We start from the raw sequence: 13,683 nt of genomic DNA on the forward strand, positions 1-13,683 counted from the left end.
AAGCAAAGCAGACAGAGGCCTGGATTCCTAAGAACTTGGGAACTGGTACCTTAAAGTTGAGAGACTGGTTGTCCCTAAAGAATGACCAGTCCCCCCCCCCGCCGAAGGGTTTTGTTTTCTGGGTGAGAAAGAGGTCAGGGCCCAGAAGACCAGAGTCATTGAGTCATTGAGGTAGCTACAGGCCAAAAGAGGGTTAAAGTTGGGAGTGGTTCCCTGGTGTAGGGTATGACTGCTGCTTAGGATGCATGTGGAAGTTGGGAATAGCCCTCCTGCTGGCCTTAGGGATCAAAGCTTTCCTCCCCTGGGGATCTGAGGCCAGGGGAGAGTCCTGGGACTGCTGGGGTCTGAACAGCAAAGCCTTAGAGAGGGCTTGCCCCTGTCTTGTATTGGGAAGCAAGAAGCAGACACCAGGTGTTCCAGCTTCAGGAGGCCACCGGGACCCTAGCATCTTCTAGAATCTCTGTCCTTTGCTGTGTTGGCTGTCTTTCAGCTTTGGGCCGCTGATGCCTCTTTTGAAGGGTCTTATCTGTTCTTTGTGGGGTTCAGGGAGAAGGGTACCTTGGAAACTGAAGAGGCCAGGACAAGAGGGAGGGTGCTGGTGCCGGGAGCTCACCACTCTCTCCTTGAAGACGATGTACTTTAGCCACTTGAAGTCCTGCCACTTGAAGCCAGCGAGGACAAACAGAGAGTCACGCTCATACTGCTCAGGCCGCTGCATGGCGCCCTCGGGGTAGGTGATGCGCAGTGTGGTTTTGCTGCCCACATCCTTCTCAAAGCCCTTCACAGGTGCCGAGTTCAGTCTACAGAGAGCAGGCCCAGTCAGAGACGGCCTTGTGCCTGTTTGGGGAGACTTTGCACCTCCAAAGACCCCAGATACAGAGTGGGAGTTCAGGTCACCTACTGTCCATTTCAAGCCCTCCTCCCCCCGACCCAGGGCTCTTGAGGCTTCCGTTGACCTCTAGCCCAGGTGGCTAGATGGCCAGACAGTTCTCAGTGGGTTCACAGCTCAGGGTTTAGGCCATGCCATTCATGTGCCCATGGTGCTATTTGGAGGAGCTCACCTGACCACAATGTCATAGTCGTCAATTCGTGACCCCAGAGACTTGTTGGCAAGGACACCTCCATTGCCCACGATGATGCAGCGGCGGCAGCGGAGGCTAAGGAAATAAAGCAGAGGCTGGGGAGAGGTGTTCCCAGGCCTCTGACCCTGGGTCCCTTTGGGCCTTGTTTCTATACCTTTGGCAGGTCTGGAGCTCCTAGCAGACTTCTGAGAGAGTCCAGAACTGCACTGTAGGACACTGAGCCCCGGGCTCTAATGTTAGTGTCTGACACTTCCCAGGAAAATATGGGAGTGGAGAGGCTTGGAGACCAGCTTGGAAATGAGGCCCTGGTAGGGAGTGATTTGGGGGTAAAAAGTTTCCCAAGGGTTGGTGGGGTTTAGGTAGCCCTAGGAGGACAAGGAAAAGTGTGTGTGAGGCTCTCCAGGGAAAGCAAGACAAGGGATGAAACTGGAAGCAACAAGCCTTAAGGGTAAGCTCATTTTCAATTTAGAAGTCTCCAGGTTCCCAGTAGTCACTAAGGGGCTTGCTCATTTTTCTTTTCTTACCTTGACCTTGGGGCTACAGTCCTCTATGGACTGTTGGCTGGAGAGCTGTCATTCCCACCCAGATTTAAACCCTGCCCTCCTTTATCTGCCCCCCACACCTTCCAGGCCCAATTATCTTCCATTCTTATCCTTAAACCTTTGATATCTGAGAATTGAGAAGTGCTTATGCCTGTAGAGGTGCAAGCGCAAGGGACTCTACCTACCCTAGTGTGTGTGCATGGGTGGAGACACTGGAGAATCTGCCAATGTTCAGGACAAATCAACTGAGCTACACCTCTGCACATGCCAGGCAACCATGGGGAAGGCATTTGGACAGTCAGTGGCTCACCTGTCCAAGGCAGGTGTCAGGCGGTACTCTTTGGTGACTGACAAGATGGCTTTGATCAGATTGTCTGTGGACAGAGGAGGGAGATTAGGGTTAGAGGACTGCCTAAATTCCCATGAAAATGTCTGCTAATAATCTAATAATCTTACAGGGTGACCCAAGCCAGGGGCTAGAGTAGATGTAGAGTTGAGGACAGGGAGCTCCAAACAAGATTGGGCCAGGCCACTGCCTTAACATTTTTCCTGAGCCAGGAAATGGTGGCATAGTTCCACTGGAGCCAGGCCCTAACCCTGGCAAGCATGTTCTTCCCAAGGCCCCTTCCCTTTCCTTACAGACTCATCTAGTTTTCTGAGGCTCTGTAACTGGGCCCTAAGACACATATCCCTAGGCCAGGGCCTTGCCTAGAAGCTGGGACATCTCAGTCTCCCTGAGGAATGGAGTCTCTAGTCAGAGACAGGGGCCACATTGTCTTACCTCTGTGCCCTGTGAAGCAGACATCGAGGAACAGAGATGTCAGCAGACCGCCTGCCTGCGTCTGCTATCCCCTGCTCTTCCCTCTTCCCTCTCACACTGTCCATCTCTAGTCTGGTTCACTGCCAAGCTGCTTTTCCCTCCTCACCTCGCCACTCCTTGCAGCCTGGCTGGTGTTCACTCTCAGCAAGGACTCTAGGACCTCTGTGTTCTTAAAGCCTATGACCACTATTCAGATCTCATCTTCTTGGCCTTTGGTTTTGGCAATGACGACTGCTCTCCCGTGAAGCTCTGGCGCAAGGAGAGCATTATAATATGACGGAGGTTCTGCAGTCAGGTCCTGGTTCTGCTGGGTGAGCTCTGAGACTTGACAGGAATGGCTCACTTTCCTTGAGCTTTGGTTTCCACTCTCTAAAATGAAGATGGGGGCTGGGGAGGTGGCTCAGTGGCTGAAGGCACTTGCTTACAAAGCCTCATGACCTGGGTTTGATTCGCCAGGACCCACGTAAAGACAGATGTACAAAGTGGTAATGCATCTGGAGTTTGTGTACAGTGGCCAGTGCCCATACTCTCTTCTCTCCCCTTCCGCTCTCTCACAAATAGATTAAATAATTGTTTTTGTTGTTTTTTATGAGGTAAGGTCACACTTTATCCTAGAAACTCTAGCCCTTAGAACTCTATATACTAGGCTGGTCTTGAGCTCACAGCAATCCTCCTACCTCACTCTCCCTAGTACTGGGAGGATTACAGGCCATCCTGAGCCTACACAGTGAATTCTAGGTCAGCCTGGATTAGAGTAAGACCTTACCTTGAAAAACCAAAATAAATAAATAATAAATAAAATAAAATAAAGATGGTAATTCCTACTTTATTGAGTTGATAGGAAGATAATTATATAAATTAGGCATGGGATAGGATCCTGAAACTTTTCTCCTAGGGCATAGCACTGAAACAAAATCACATATTTCTTCAAGGAGACATGCAAAAAATTATTCACTATAGAACTATTAGCAATAGGAAAATGTTGGAAACAATCCAAATGTTCACCAAAGGAAAATTACATATCATATATGAAATACTACATTGTAGTTAAAATCACATGTGGCATATGAAATACTACATAGTTAAAAAAAAATCAGTGATCTACAGCTATATGTACCAACAGATACTTAAAACTTAAAAAAGCCAAAAATCTATTTATGCATGAGCTGGGTATGGTGGCCCACATCTAGGATCCCAGCACTCAGGGAGCTCAGGTAGGGGATTCACTGTGAGTTCAAGACCAGCCTGGGCTACAGTGTGAGTTCCATGCCAGCATGGGCTATAAAAGTCTGCCCCCCCGCCCCACAGTACACATATGTAAATATAATATGTATTAAAATTTAAAACATGAAAAACAAATATATTTTGAATGGATATAAATAGATATGCAGCAGCTGGAAGCCCATAGCATGCCCATTCATTCATTTTTTTTTTTTACTATTTTATTTATTTGAGAAAGAGAGAATGGGTATGCCAGGGCCTCTAGCCACTGCAAGCGAACTCCAGACTTGTGTGCCACCTTGTGCATCTGGCTGTGTGTGGGTACTGGGAATCGAACTGGGTCCTTTGGCTTTGCCCAACCATTAGGCCATCTCTTCAGCCCACACCCATTCTTCCTCTCTCTGCTTGCAAATACATACATACATACATACATACATACACAAGGCATAGAAATACCAACACTAAAACCAGGACAATGGTGTCCTGGGAAGGAGGAGAATGGAGGGTCGGAGCAAACACAGAAGCAGTATTATAGCTCATGCTTTAGTTCTTAAGTTGGGTAGACAGTGCATGATGCTCACTATATCATTTTTTAATTTAAAATATTTTATTTATTTGAGAGAGAGAGGAAAGAAAGAATGGGTGTGCCAGAGCCTCCAGCCATTGCAGATGAAATCCAGATGCATGTGCCACCTTGTACATCTGGCTTATGTAGGTACTGAGGAATTGAACCTGGGTCCTTAGGCTTCACAGGCAAATGCCTTAACTGCTAAGCCACCTCTTAAGTCCCATTCTTTACACTTTCTATATGCCTGAGACATTTCATGAATAGAAACTAGAAGCCTCCAAAATAAATAAAATGTTAAGGTTTTATTTTGTTTTGCTGTGCTGGGGATTGAACCTAAGGCTTCACGCATGCTAGGCAAGCACCCTACCAGTGAGCTAACCCTCCAATCCACTCATAATTAATTAATTAGCATGTGTGTATGTGGGCATCCCAGGGTCTCTGGCTGCTGTGAAGGAATGTCAGGCACATGCATATAGTGATCTGCATTTGGCTTTACATGGTTGCTGGGGAATTGAGCCCAGGTCAGCAGGTTTTACAAGTAAGTGCCTTATCTACTGAGTACTCTCCCCAGCCCCTCCACCGGTGATTTTTTTTTTTAAATATTTTATTTGTAAGCAGAGTGAGATAGATAGATAGATGAACAAAGAGACAAAGAATGGGCATGCCAGGGCCTCTAGCCTCTGAAAACTCCAGATGCATGTGCCACTTTAGTGCATTTAGCTTTACAGGGTTACTAGGGAATTGAACCCACATCGTTAGGGTTTGCAGGCAAGTGCCTTAACTGCTGAGCCATCTCTTCAGCCCCTGTGATTTTTGTTGTTGTTGTTTTTTCGAGGTAGGGTCTCACTCTAGCCCCAGGCTGACTTGGAATTCACTATGTAGTCTCAGGGTAGCCTTGAACTCACAGTGATGTCCTAACCCTCCCTGCATCCCAGGTGAGTCCCTGTAATTTTTAAATAGAGAGGGAGGTGACACTGTCAGGTACAAGCAAGTGGTTAAGGATTGACAAGCGTCCTTTAGTTTTCACAGAGAAACTGAGCAGTTGCTCTGGAAAGGAAGATAATACTTTGGTAGAAAGTGATAAGAAAGAGAGGCAGCAGGCAGAGCCAGCAAGTCTTTCTAAAAGTTGAATGAGAATGAACTGAAGAACAGACTTTCAGGAATGCTTTGTACTAAGTGCCTTTAGATATAGAAGGCTTTAGGGAAGGTTTCATGTTCCCCTTGTTCCTCACCTCCAATTTTACCTCTAAGGAATAGCATATTGCTACTAGTTGAACAAGGGTAAGGACAAAGATGGGGCTTTGTTTCCTAGGAGGGAAGTCCTGTGTTCCTATGATCTGAGAGCACAAGGATCAGACACGTCCAGTGGAGCACAAAAGTACTTAAAATACAGCTAACATGTATCATAGGCAGGGCACATATGAATAGCTGCTCTCTGCTTGCTGGCTGGTACTTCTCTGGCCTTTGGTGGCTTTTATAGCTATACAGAGTTTTGGATGAGGATTTAGGAGAAAGGAGTACTCTGCTTGGCTATGTCCACCCACACCCAATAAAAGTTCTTCATATGGCTCAACCCAACCCACTGGGTCTTTGGAGGCTGGAGGTCAAAGCCCCAGCCCAACAGCATTTTTACTGGCCACCGTTTTCTTTCTAGGCAGGGAGGGCTGCTTGAGTAGATGGTTTAGGTATTCTTGAATCTCCTGGCTAAATGAAATCCTTTAATAGCTATTTCCTTTAATTCTGATCAGAACCTTATATAATGGTACCATTTCTCCATTTAGCTGATGAAGAAACTAAAGCATGGATGGGTTAAGAAGTTTGTCCAAGGTCACAGTTACTAAAGAGGTATGGGGATCTGGGCCCTATGTGACCTAAAGCTCTATATCTTTTCTACTAGGCCATGAAACAGCCCAGGAACTTGATATAGAAGCAGACCTGTGTGGAAAAGGACCCTAAGGGAAAGGAAGGCAGGGCTTGAGTACAGAGAGAAAGGTTAGCCAGGCACGGGAAAAGACTGATTAGAGGGGAGGCTGGGTCAGGATGGAAGACACTGGTGGGATGACAGGGAGCCTTCCTGGGGGTGGCTGTGCTGTTTCTGGGAACTTGTACCTAGTGTGCTGTGAGGATGTCTCTTGCACCTCTCTGCTTTGATTTCTTGGCTGCAGGGCCTGGTCCTGCTCTGAGCGCTTTTTCCCTCACTAGACTGGAAATTTCTGTGGTGAGAATCATGCCTGTCTATGCACTGTTATACACCTCAGTCCTAGAGAATGCAAGCTCTGAGTCAATTTCCACCTAAGTAGTAAGAGAAAATGAAAGATGAGAAAAATGGAAAGGAGGTGGTATTGAGAGAGGAGGATGGGAGAATCCTTAGCATGGGACTTCTGAGGATACAGCTCCACCTAGAAGTATAGGGAGACAACTTGGAGGATGAGGCGTAATGTAATATTGGTCAGGGTTCCCAACATACCTTGACCTTTGATCCCAAAAGGTGGCACAAACTCCCGGATCCTAGCCCATTTGCGAAAGGAGTCATCCAGGAACATGGGTGCTGGCTTGGAGAACCTGGAACACAGGAACAATGCCGCAGGCTGGAGGACTGGTTGGCTCTTCTGCACACTGTCTTGGTGACAGGTCTTTGGAAGCTACCCTCACATACCAGCTCACCCTCCCTCACCCAGCCCGCTAACTGCAGAGCTGCTGATCTTGCTGAGTGGAACCTGAGCCTGAGGGAATAGGCCCAGTCAGTCTCTGTTTGGCTAGCTGTAGGAATGGAGGGACAAGATCTGCTCAGCAAGGATTAATGTGTCAGAGTTGGACACACTCTGGAAGGTTATCCATGTATCTATCTCCAGTAACTGCTGCCCACAGTGTTCCTGAGATCTGAGAACACAGGGATAAGATCCTGTCCAGTGGAGCACAAAAGAATCTAAAAATATAGCCAGGGTACAGAGACAGAATTTTGGAGAGAATTCTAAGAGGAAGACCACCCAGCGTGAAGAAGAAGGCAAATTCATGGTGGGAGGTAAAGTGCAGGAGAAGAGAAAGAAAAAGCAGTCTTGTGATTAGGATATAGGGCTGAGAGGAGAGGTCAGGCCAGCAGGAACCAGGGTATATTTGTTGGTGGAAAGAAGGGAAGAGGGGACCCTAAGTGCCTATGGAGGTGGGGAAGGGACCTAGAGCTTAAGGAGAGGAATTCTTTTTGGTTTGAAGGAAAGATGGAAGGGAAAGGGGGGAAAGGAGGGTGAAGGGATGTGAAGTTGCGAGAAGGAAATGGCAGGTGTCCCCGTTCTTGGGCAGGGCAGGCCACAGGCAGTAGTGTGGAGAGGATGGGACCAATCAGAAGAGATGGCAGCAAAGAAAGGGAAGTAGGCCATGGCATAAGAGGCCAGGCTCTTCAGACATGTTTGGAGAATAAGACCTTGCATGGAATCTAGGTCTCTTTTTTGAGATCCTTCTCAAAAGACCACTAGCAGCCCCAGAAATGGGACAGTCCTGCCTACTTACTCTAGGCTGACGGTCTTGCTGTGGGCTTTCCTGGCCTAGGCCTCAATGGCTCTGTTTCTTTGCTTTTAACTTAACCCCCGTCTGCGGAGGAGCAGGAGGCTACAGGACAGGGACCCTAGGCCCAGAGGCTAGAACTTAACCTCCCAACATACCATAGCCTTAACCATCCAGTTCTCATCTCCATCATCACTTACGCCATTATATTACCATCCCAGGAGGTACAAGCTCAGTAATCACTCAGAGGTCTAGTATTAATAGTCTTTGCCATGAACTTGAAAGAGGTGGAAAACATTTAGTCCGGTTCCCTCCCCCGTCATTTGTGCTAACAAGGTGTATTCTTGTATGAGGGCTCTCTTTCAGACTTATGGGTACCAGCAGCTGAGTCAGCACACTTCCCTTAGTGTACAAATTCAATGCCATTTCTTATGCCTAATATAGAAAATCCAAGTAAACTAATATATTTAAAGCTTTACCAGAGGCATCAAGGATTCTGGGCAGGGTCTCTGAATGTTACCAAAGGGAACAAGGGCTCCATATCCCCGCATCAAGAATGGTTTTTTCTGTGTCAGGCTTGAGCTTACAGAATGTTTGTAAAGTTTCCCAGTCAAGCTTGGACAGGATGTTATTTGCTTCCCAATATGTACTAGATGTCATATGTAATAAAATCTCTCTATATCTGCCCAAATCTAGACATTTTTTTCCTATCTTTTCTCCCTTTTTGTTCCCCAGCTTATTAGAAAGTTTATATTACTTTCTACCTTTTTGTTGTTGTTTTTTGAGGTAGGGTCTTGGTCTAGTCCAGGCTGACTTGGTACTCACTCTGTGGCTCAGGCTGGTCTTGAACTCATGGTGATCTTCCTATCTCAGCCTCCTGAGTGCTGGGATTAAAAGCATGTGCCACTGCACCAGCATATAAACTTCTTCTTCTTCCTTCTTCTTTTTCTTCCCGAAATAGGGTCTATCTCTAGCCTAGGCTCACCTGGAATTCACTATGTAGTCTCAGACTGGCCTCAAATTCTCAGTGATACTCCTACCTCAGCCTCCTGAATGCTGGGATTAAAGGCATGTGACACCACGCCCAGCATAATCTACTTTTAAGAACACTTTATTTTTTGTGTAAACTGTAATATGTGTTAATTTTAGGAAAAACACAGATAAGCATATATATATATTGTGTGTGTGTGTGTGTATACACACACACACAATATATATAGATATATTGTATATTTGCATATACAAATAATCATAATCCTACAACACAGAGACAATTATAGAGTTGGTATATATCAGAAGTGATGTTCCTCTTCCCATGTTACTTTTTTGTTTTAAATATTTAATTTATTTATTTGAGAGAGAGAAAGAAGCTGACGGGGAAAGAGAAGGAGAGAGAGAGAAAGAGAGACAATGGGTGCGCAAGGGCATCCATCCACTGCAAACAAACTCCAGGCATGTGTCACCTTGTGCATCTGGCTTACGTGGGTCCTGGGGAATCAAACCCAGGTCCTTTGGCTTTGCAGGCAACCACCTTAACTATTAAGCTATCTCTCCAGCTTCCATGTTATTAATATTTTATTTATATTCTTCAAAGGAGACAGATGGAGACAGAAAGAGAGAAAATGGATATGCCAGGGCCTCTAGCCACTGCAAACGAACTGCAGATGCATGTGCCACTTTTTGCTTCTGGCTTTATGTGGGCACTGGGGAATTGAACCCAGGTTATTAGGCTTTGCAGGCAAGCATCTTAACCACTGAACCATCTCTCCAGCCCTTTCCCATGTTACTACTTTGTGTAGTATTATATAGATGGACTTTCTTATCATCTAGAGTCTGGGTCCAACAACAAAAACTAGGAGGTGCTAGGAATGTGACATGTATTGGTTCCAAACAATAAAATGTCAAAGGATGGACAAATGAAAATGTGACCGAGACGAGTGGAGCTGCCATATTTGTAAGGGTCAAGAAGAGTGTGCAGGATAGATCATGGAAAATGCATTAAATAGGCCTGATAAGGCCTCATAAAAACCTTTCTGCTGTGTAACCTATTCCTTTCTTACTTTTATGATGTTTTCAAACACTTGCCACTTTGCCTCATTCTTTTATTGAGACTTAAGTTTAGATGCTCATCTGCCCCCTCCTTTTATATCCCTTCAAAGACTGAGCCAGCCGGCCTCTAGCATTTCTTGATGCTGGGTGGGGCATCTCTTTTCAAACGGCATTCTTCCCTCCTGTGTATTTATTTATTTATTGGGTTTTTCAAGGTAGGGTCTTGCTCTAGCCCAGGCTGACCTGGAATTAACTATGTAGTCTCAGGGTGGCCTCAAACTCATGGCGATCCTCCTACCTCTGCCTCCTGAGTGCTGGGATTAAAGGCGTGCACCACCACGCCCGGTTTATTTATACTTTTAAAGCTTTATTATTAGTGTTGCTGTTGCAGTACTGGGGACCAAATCCAGGCCCTCATGCTTGTTACACAAGTGTTCTACTGACAAGCTGTGTTCTCAGACTTTTTTTTTTTTCTTTTGGTTTTTCAAGGTAGGGTCTCACTCTAGCCCACGCTGACCTGGAATTTACCAACTCATGGTGATCCTCCTCTCTCTGCCTTCCAATTGCTGGGATTAAAGGTGTGCACTACCACACCTGACCCTAATTTTTCATTTTTCTTTTCGAGGCAGGGTCATTAGCTGAGACTGGTCTTGAACTCCTGATCCTACTGCCACCACCTCCTTCCTGCTGGGATTATAGGCATGGGTCACCACACCTAGCTCCCAGACCTATTTTTAAACTGTTTTATTATGGAAAACTTCACACATATAAAAGTGTATAAAAATAACAACAAAACAGTACAGTGAACTGTCCATGGACCCATCACCCTGACTTAGCACCTAGTAATCAAGGTCAGTTATATTTCTTTTACACCTCACTTACTCTTACTGTATTACCACACACACACACACACACACATAAAATGTACAGTATACATACACACATATATATGTGTGTATGTATGTTTATGTATGTGTGTGTGTACACATATATATATAATTTTGTTTAAGTAGAAACTTTGGACACATCAAACATTGGTACCATCATTTCCCTCCTCTCTGACCTCACTCCACTAACGGCCCTCCTTAGTGGGATTGATGGTATTCACCACGTAGTTGTTAGGGTTAGGCTTCATCCCACCTTCTCCAGGGGACTTCTAACCAGGCAGTCTCTCCATGCTTCTATTGAGGGTTACATCTTTTAGTCCAGGAGGGTTTCTATAGTACCAGTTCATTTTGGATTTGTGTATATCTCCCTCCTACTCCCTACCCCCCAAACCCTTCCATCCCTCTTATCTTCCTGTGCTATTTTATAAAATCCAAGAAATTGTTGTTTTATTCATAAAATATTCCAGCAGTAATTTATTTTCTATTCAGATCAGGTTGTTTCTTCTTTCTTTCTTTTTTAAATTTTTCAAGGTAGGGTCTCACCCTAGCCCAGGCTGACCTGGAACTCACTCTAGTCCAGGCTGATCTTGAACTCACAGTGATCCTCCTACCTCTGCCTCTTAGGTGCTGGGATTAAGGTATGCACCACCAGACCCAGCTGTTTCTTTTCTCATTGTTGAATTTTAAAAGTTTTTATTTATTTGGAGTGTGTGATATAGGTGCATGCATGCTACTGTGCGAATGTAGAGAGCAGAGGACAACCTTCAGATGTTCATCCTTACTTTTACCTTCACCACCCAACAAGAACATCAGGGCCTCTGTTCTTGTTTATCATTGCGTTGCCAGGCTAGCTGGTCTGTGACCTTCTAGGAAATTCTCCTGTCTCTGCCTACCTTGCTCACAGTCAGTGTGCTGGGATGACAGAAGCCCATCATGGCTCTAGGCTTTTATGTAGGATCTAGGGATCCCAATCCAGGTATTCATGGCTTGCTTACATGGTAAATTCTTTATTCACTGAGCCATCACCCCAGCTACCCTCTATTTTTAGGCTTGTCTTGAACTTGCTATGTAACCAGGACTATCTCTGAATTGCAGATCCTCTTGCCTCTACCTCCTAAGTGCTGGGATTACAGATGTGCCCTACCACACCTAGCATTCTAGCATTCATTTCTTTTTTTAAAATTTTTTTGTTCATTTTTATTTATTTATTTGAGAGTGACAGAGAGAAAGAGAAAGAGACACACAGACAGAGAGAGAATGGGTGTGCCAGGGCTTCCAGCCACTGCAAACGAACTCCAGATGCCTGTGCCCCTTTGTGCACCTGGCTAACGTGGGTCCTGGAGAACTGAGTCTTGAACCAGGGTCTTTAGGCTTCACAGGCAAGTGCTTAACTGCTAAGCCATCTCTCCAGCCTGCCAGCATTCATTTCTAAAACACGAAGACACCTAAGAACAAACAACTACATCCTACGTACATCTTTGAAAAAAATTACTGTAATTCTAGGGGCTGAGAACATGGCTCAGCAGTTAAAGGAATTTGCTTGCAAAGCCTGTTGGCCAGAGTTCAATTTACCCAGTACACAAAAAAAGCCAATACACAAAGTGGTACATGCATCTGGAGTTCATCTGCAGTGGTAAGAGGCCCTGGTGCACACAGATACTCTCTTTCTCAATAATAAATATAATAAAAATATTTTTTAAAAATGATTGCTAACCAGGCGTGGTGATGCATGCCTTTAATCCCAGCACTTGGGAGGCAGAGGTAGGAGGATCGCGTGAATTTGTGGCCAGCCTGAGACTGCAGAGTGAATTCCAGGTCAGCCTGGGCTAGAGTGAGACCCTACCTTGAAAAACAAAAAGCAAACAAACAAACACAAAAAAATTGCTATTTTAGGGGCTGAGGAGATGGCTCAAAAGTTAAAGGTGCTTACTTGCAAAGCTGCCTGTCCTGGTTTGATTACCCAGCACCCAAATAAAGCTAGACACAAAAAGTGACACAAAGAATCTGGCATTCATTTGCCATGGCAAGAGAACCTTGAGTCTCCATACGTACACACACACACACACACACACGCAAATAAATAAATATTTTTTAAAACTACTGTAATTCTATCACTGGCTATGTCCTTAGCCCTTTTAAAATCTTGGGATAGTTAAGTTGCCCAGGCTGATCTCAAATGTATGATCATCCTGGCTCAGTCTCCTGACATTATAAGTGCACATCACCATGTCAGGCTAAAATATTAATTGTGATTTAAAAAATATATTTTCATTCATTTTTTGACAGAATGACAGAGGGAAAGAGAAAAACGGAAAGAGAGTGGGTACGGGTGACAGAGGGAAAGGTGTGCATCACCATGACAGGCTACCTTGTACCTTTTAAGCTAAGATCCTTGTTTGCAGTGAAATTAGCCCAGGTAGAAGCTTTATCCTGACATATATGTGTAGAAAAAAATACACGTGACATTTTAGGACTAACGATATAGGCACCATTACTCACACCTCTTTACTAAAAACAATGTAAGTTTTCTCTGCAGCTCCTTTTTGCTTTAGGCCCTGTGCAGCCCACTAGAAACACAAATTGCTTGCTGTCATTACTTGAGACAACTGTTGTGTTGAATTCATCAGTAACACAGTTAGGTTCATTAGTTTCATTTCACTTTATAGGACCTGCTTTCCCTCGTTTTAGTTTAATTTTATTTTATTATGCCATAAAGCTTTGCATAGTTCCCAAATTAAATTCATAAAACTAGCTATACTCAGAGAAGTCTAGCTTTCATCTTTGCCCATCTCCTATTCTATTCCCACATGACATCCACTTTTATTAGTTCTTATTTTATTCATTTATTTTAGAGACAGGGTCTTACCACACAGCATAAGCTGGCATCAAACTCACAGCCCTCCTGCGTCAGCCTCCCAAGTGCTGGGATTATAGGCATAAACCGCCATACTAATATATACATTTTGCCTATTGATTTTGTTATTTTATTTTTAAAAATTTTATTTATTTGTAAGGA

The 13,683-nt window shown here is 44.7% G+C and overlaps 1 protein-coding gene across 6 annotated transcripts in view; it reads right to left on the bottom strand.

Annotated features, from left to right (window-relative positions):
- Positions 1–13,683, bottom strand: part of St3gal3 (ST3 beta-galactoside alpha-2,3-sialyltransferase 3) — a 250,952-nt gene that overhangs the window by 21,752 nt on the left and 215,517 nt on the right. For all 6 annotated transcript variants that reach the window (XM_045150483.1, XM_045150486.1, XM_045150485.1 and 3 more), the window contains 4 exons: positions 6,701–6,795; positions 1,935–1,998; positions 1,062–1,157; positions 614–800 (listed from right to left, as the gene is read on the bottom strand). In XM_045150483.1, coding sequence (XP_045006418.1) covers positions 614–800; positions 1,062–1,157; positions 1,935–1,998; positions 6,701–6,795 — 442 coding nt within the window. The remainder of the gene's footprint in view (positions 1–613; positions 801–1,061; positions 1,158–1,934; positions 1,999–6,700; positions 6,796–13,683) is intronic.

The sequence above is a fragment of the Jaculus jaculus genome, chromosome 5 (assembly GCF_020740685.1).
Source record: "Jaculus jaculus isolate mJacJac1 chromosome 5, mJacJac1.mat.Y.cur, whole genome shotgun sequence".
Taxonomy (NCBI): domain Eukaryota; kingdom Metazoa; phylum Chordata; class Mammalia; order Rodentia; family Dipodidae; genus Jaculus; species Jaculus jaculus.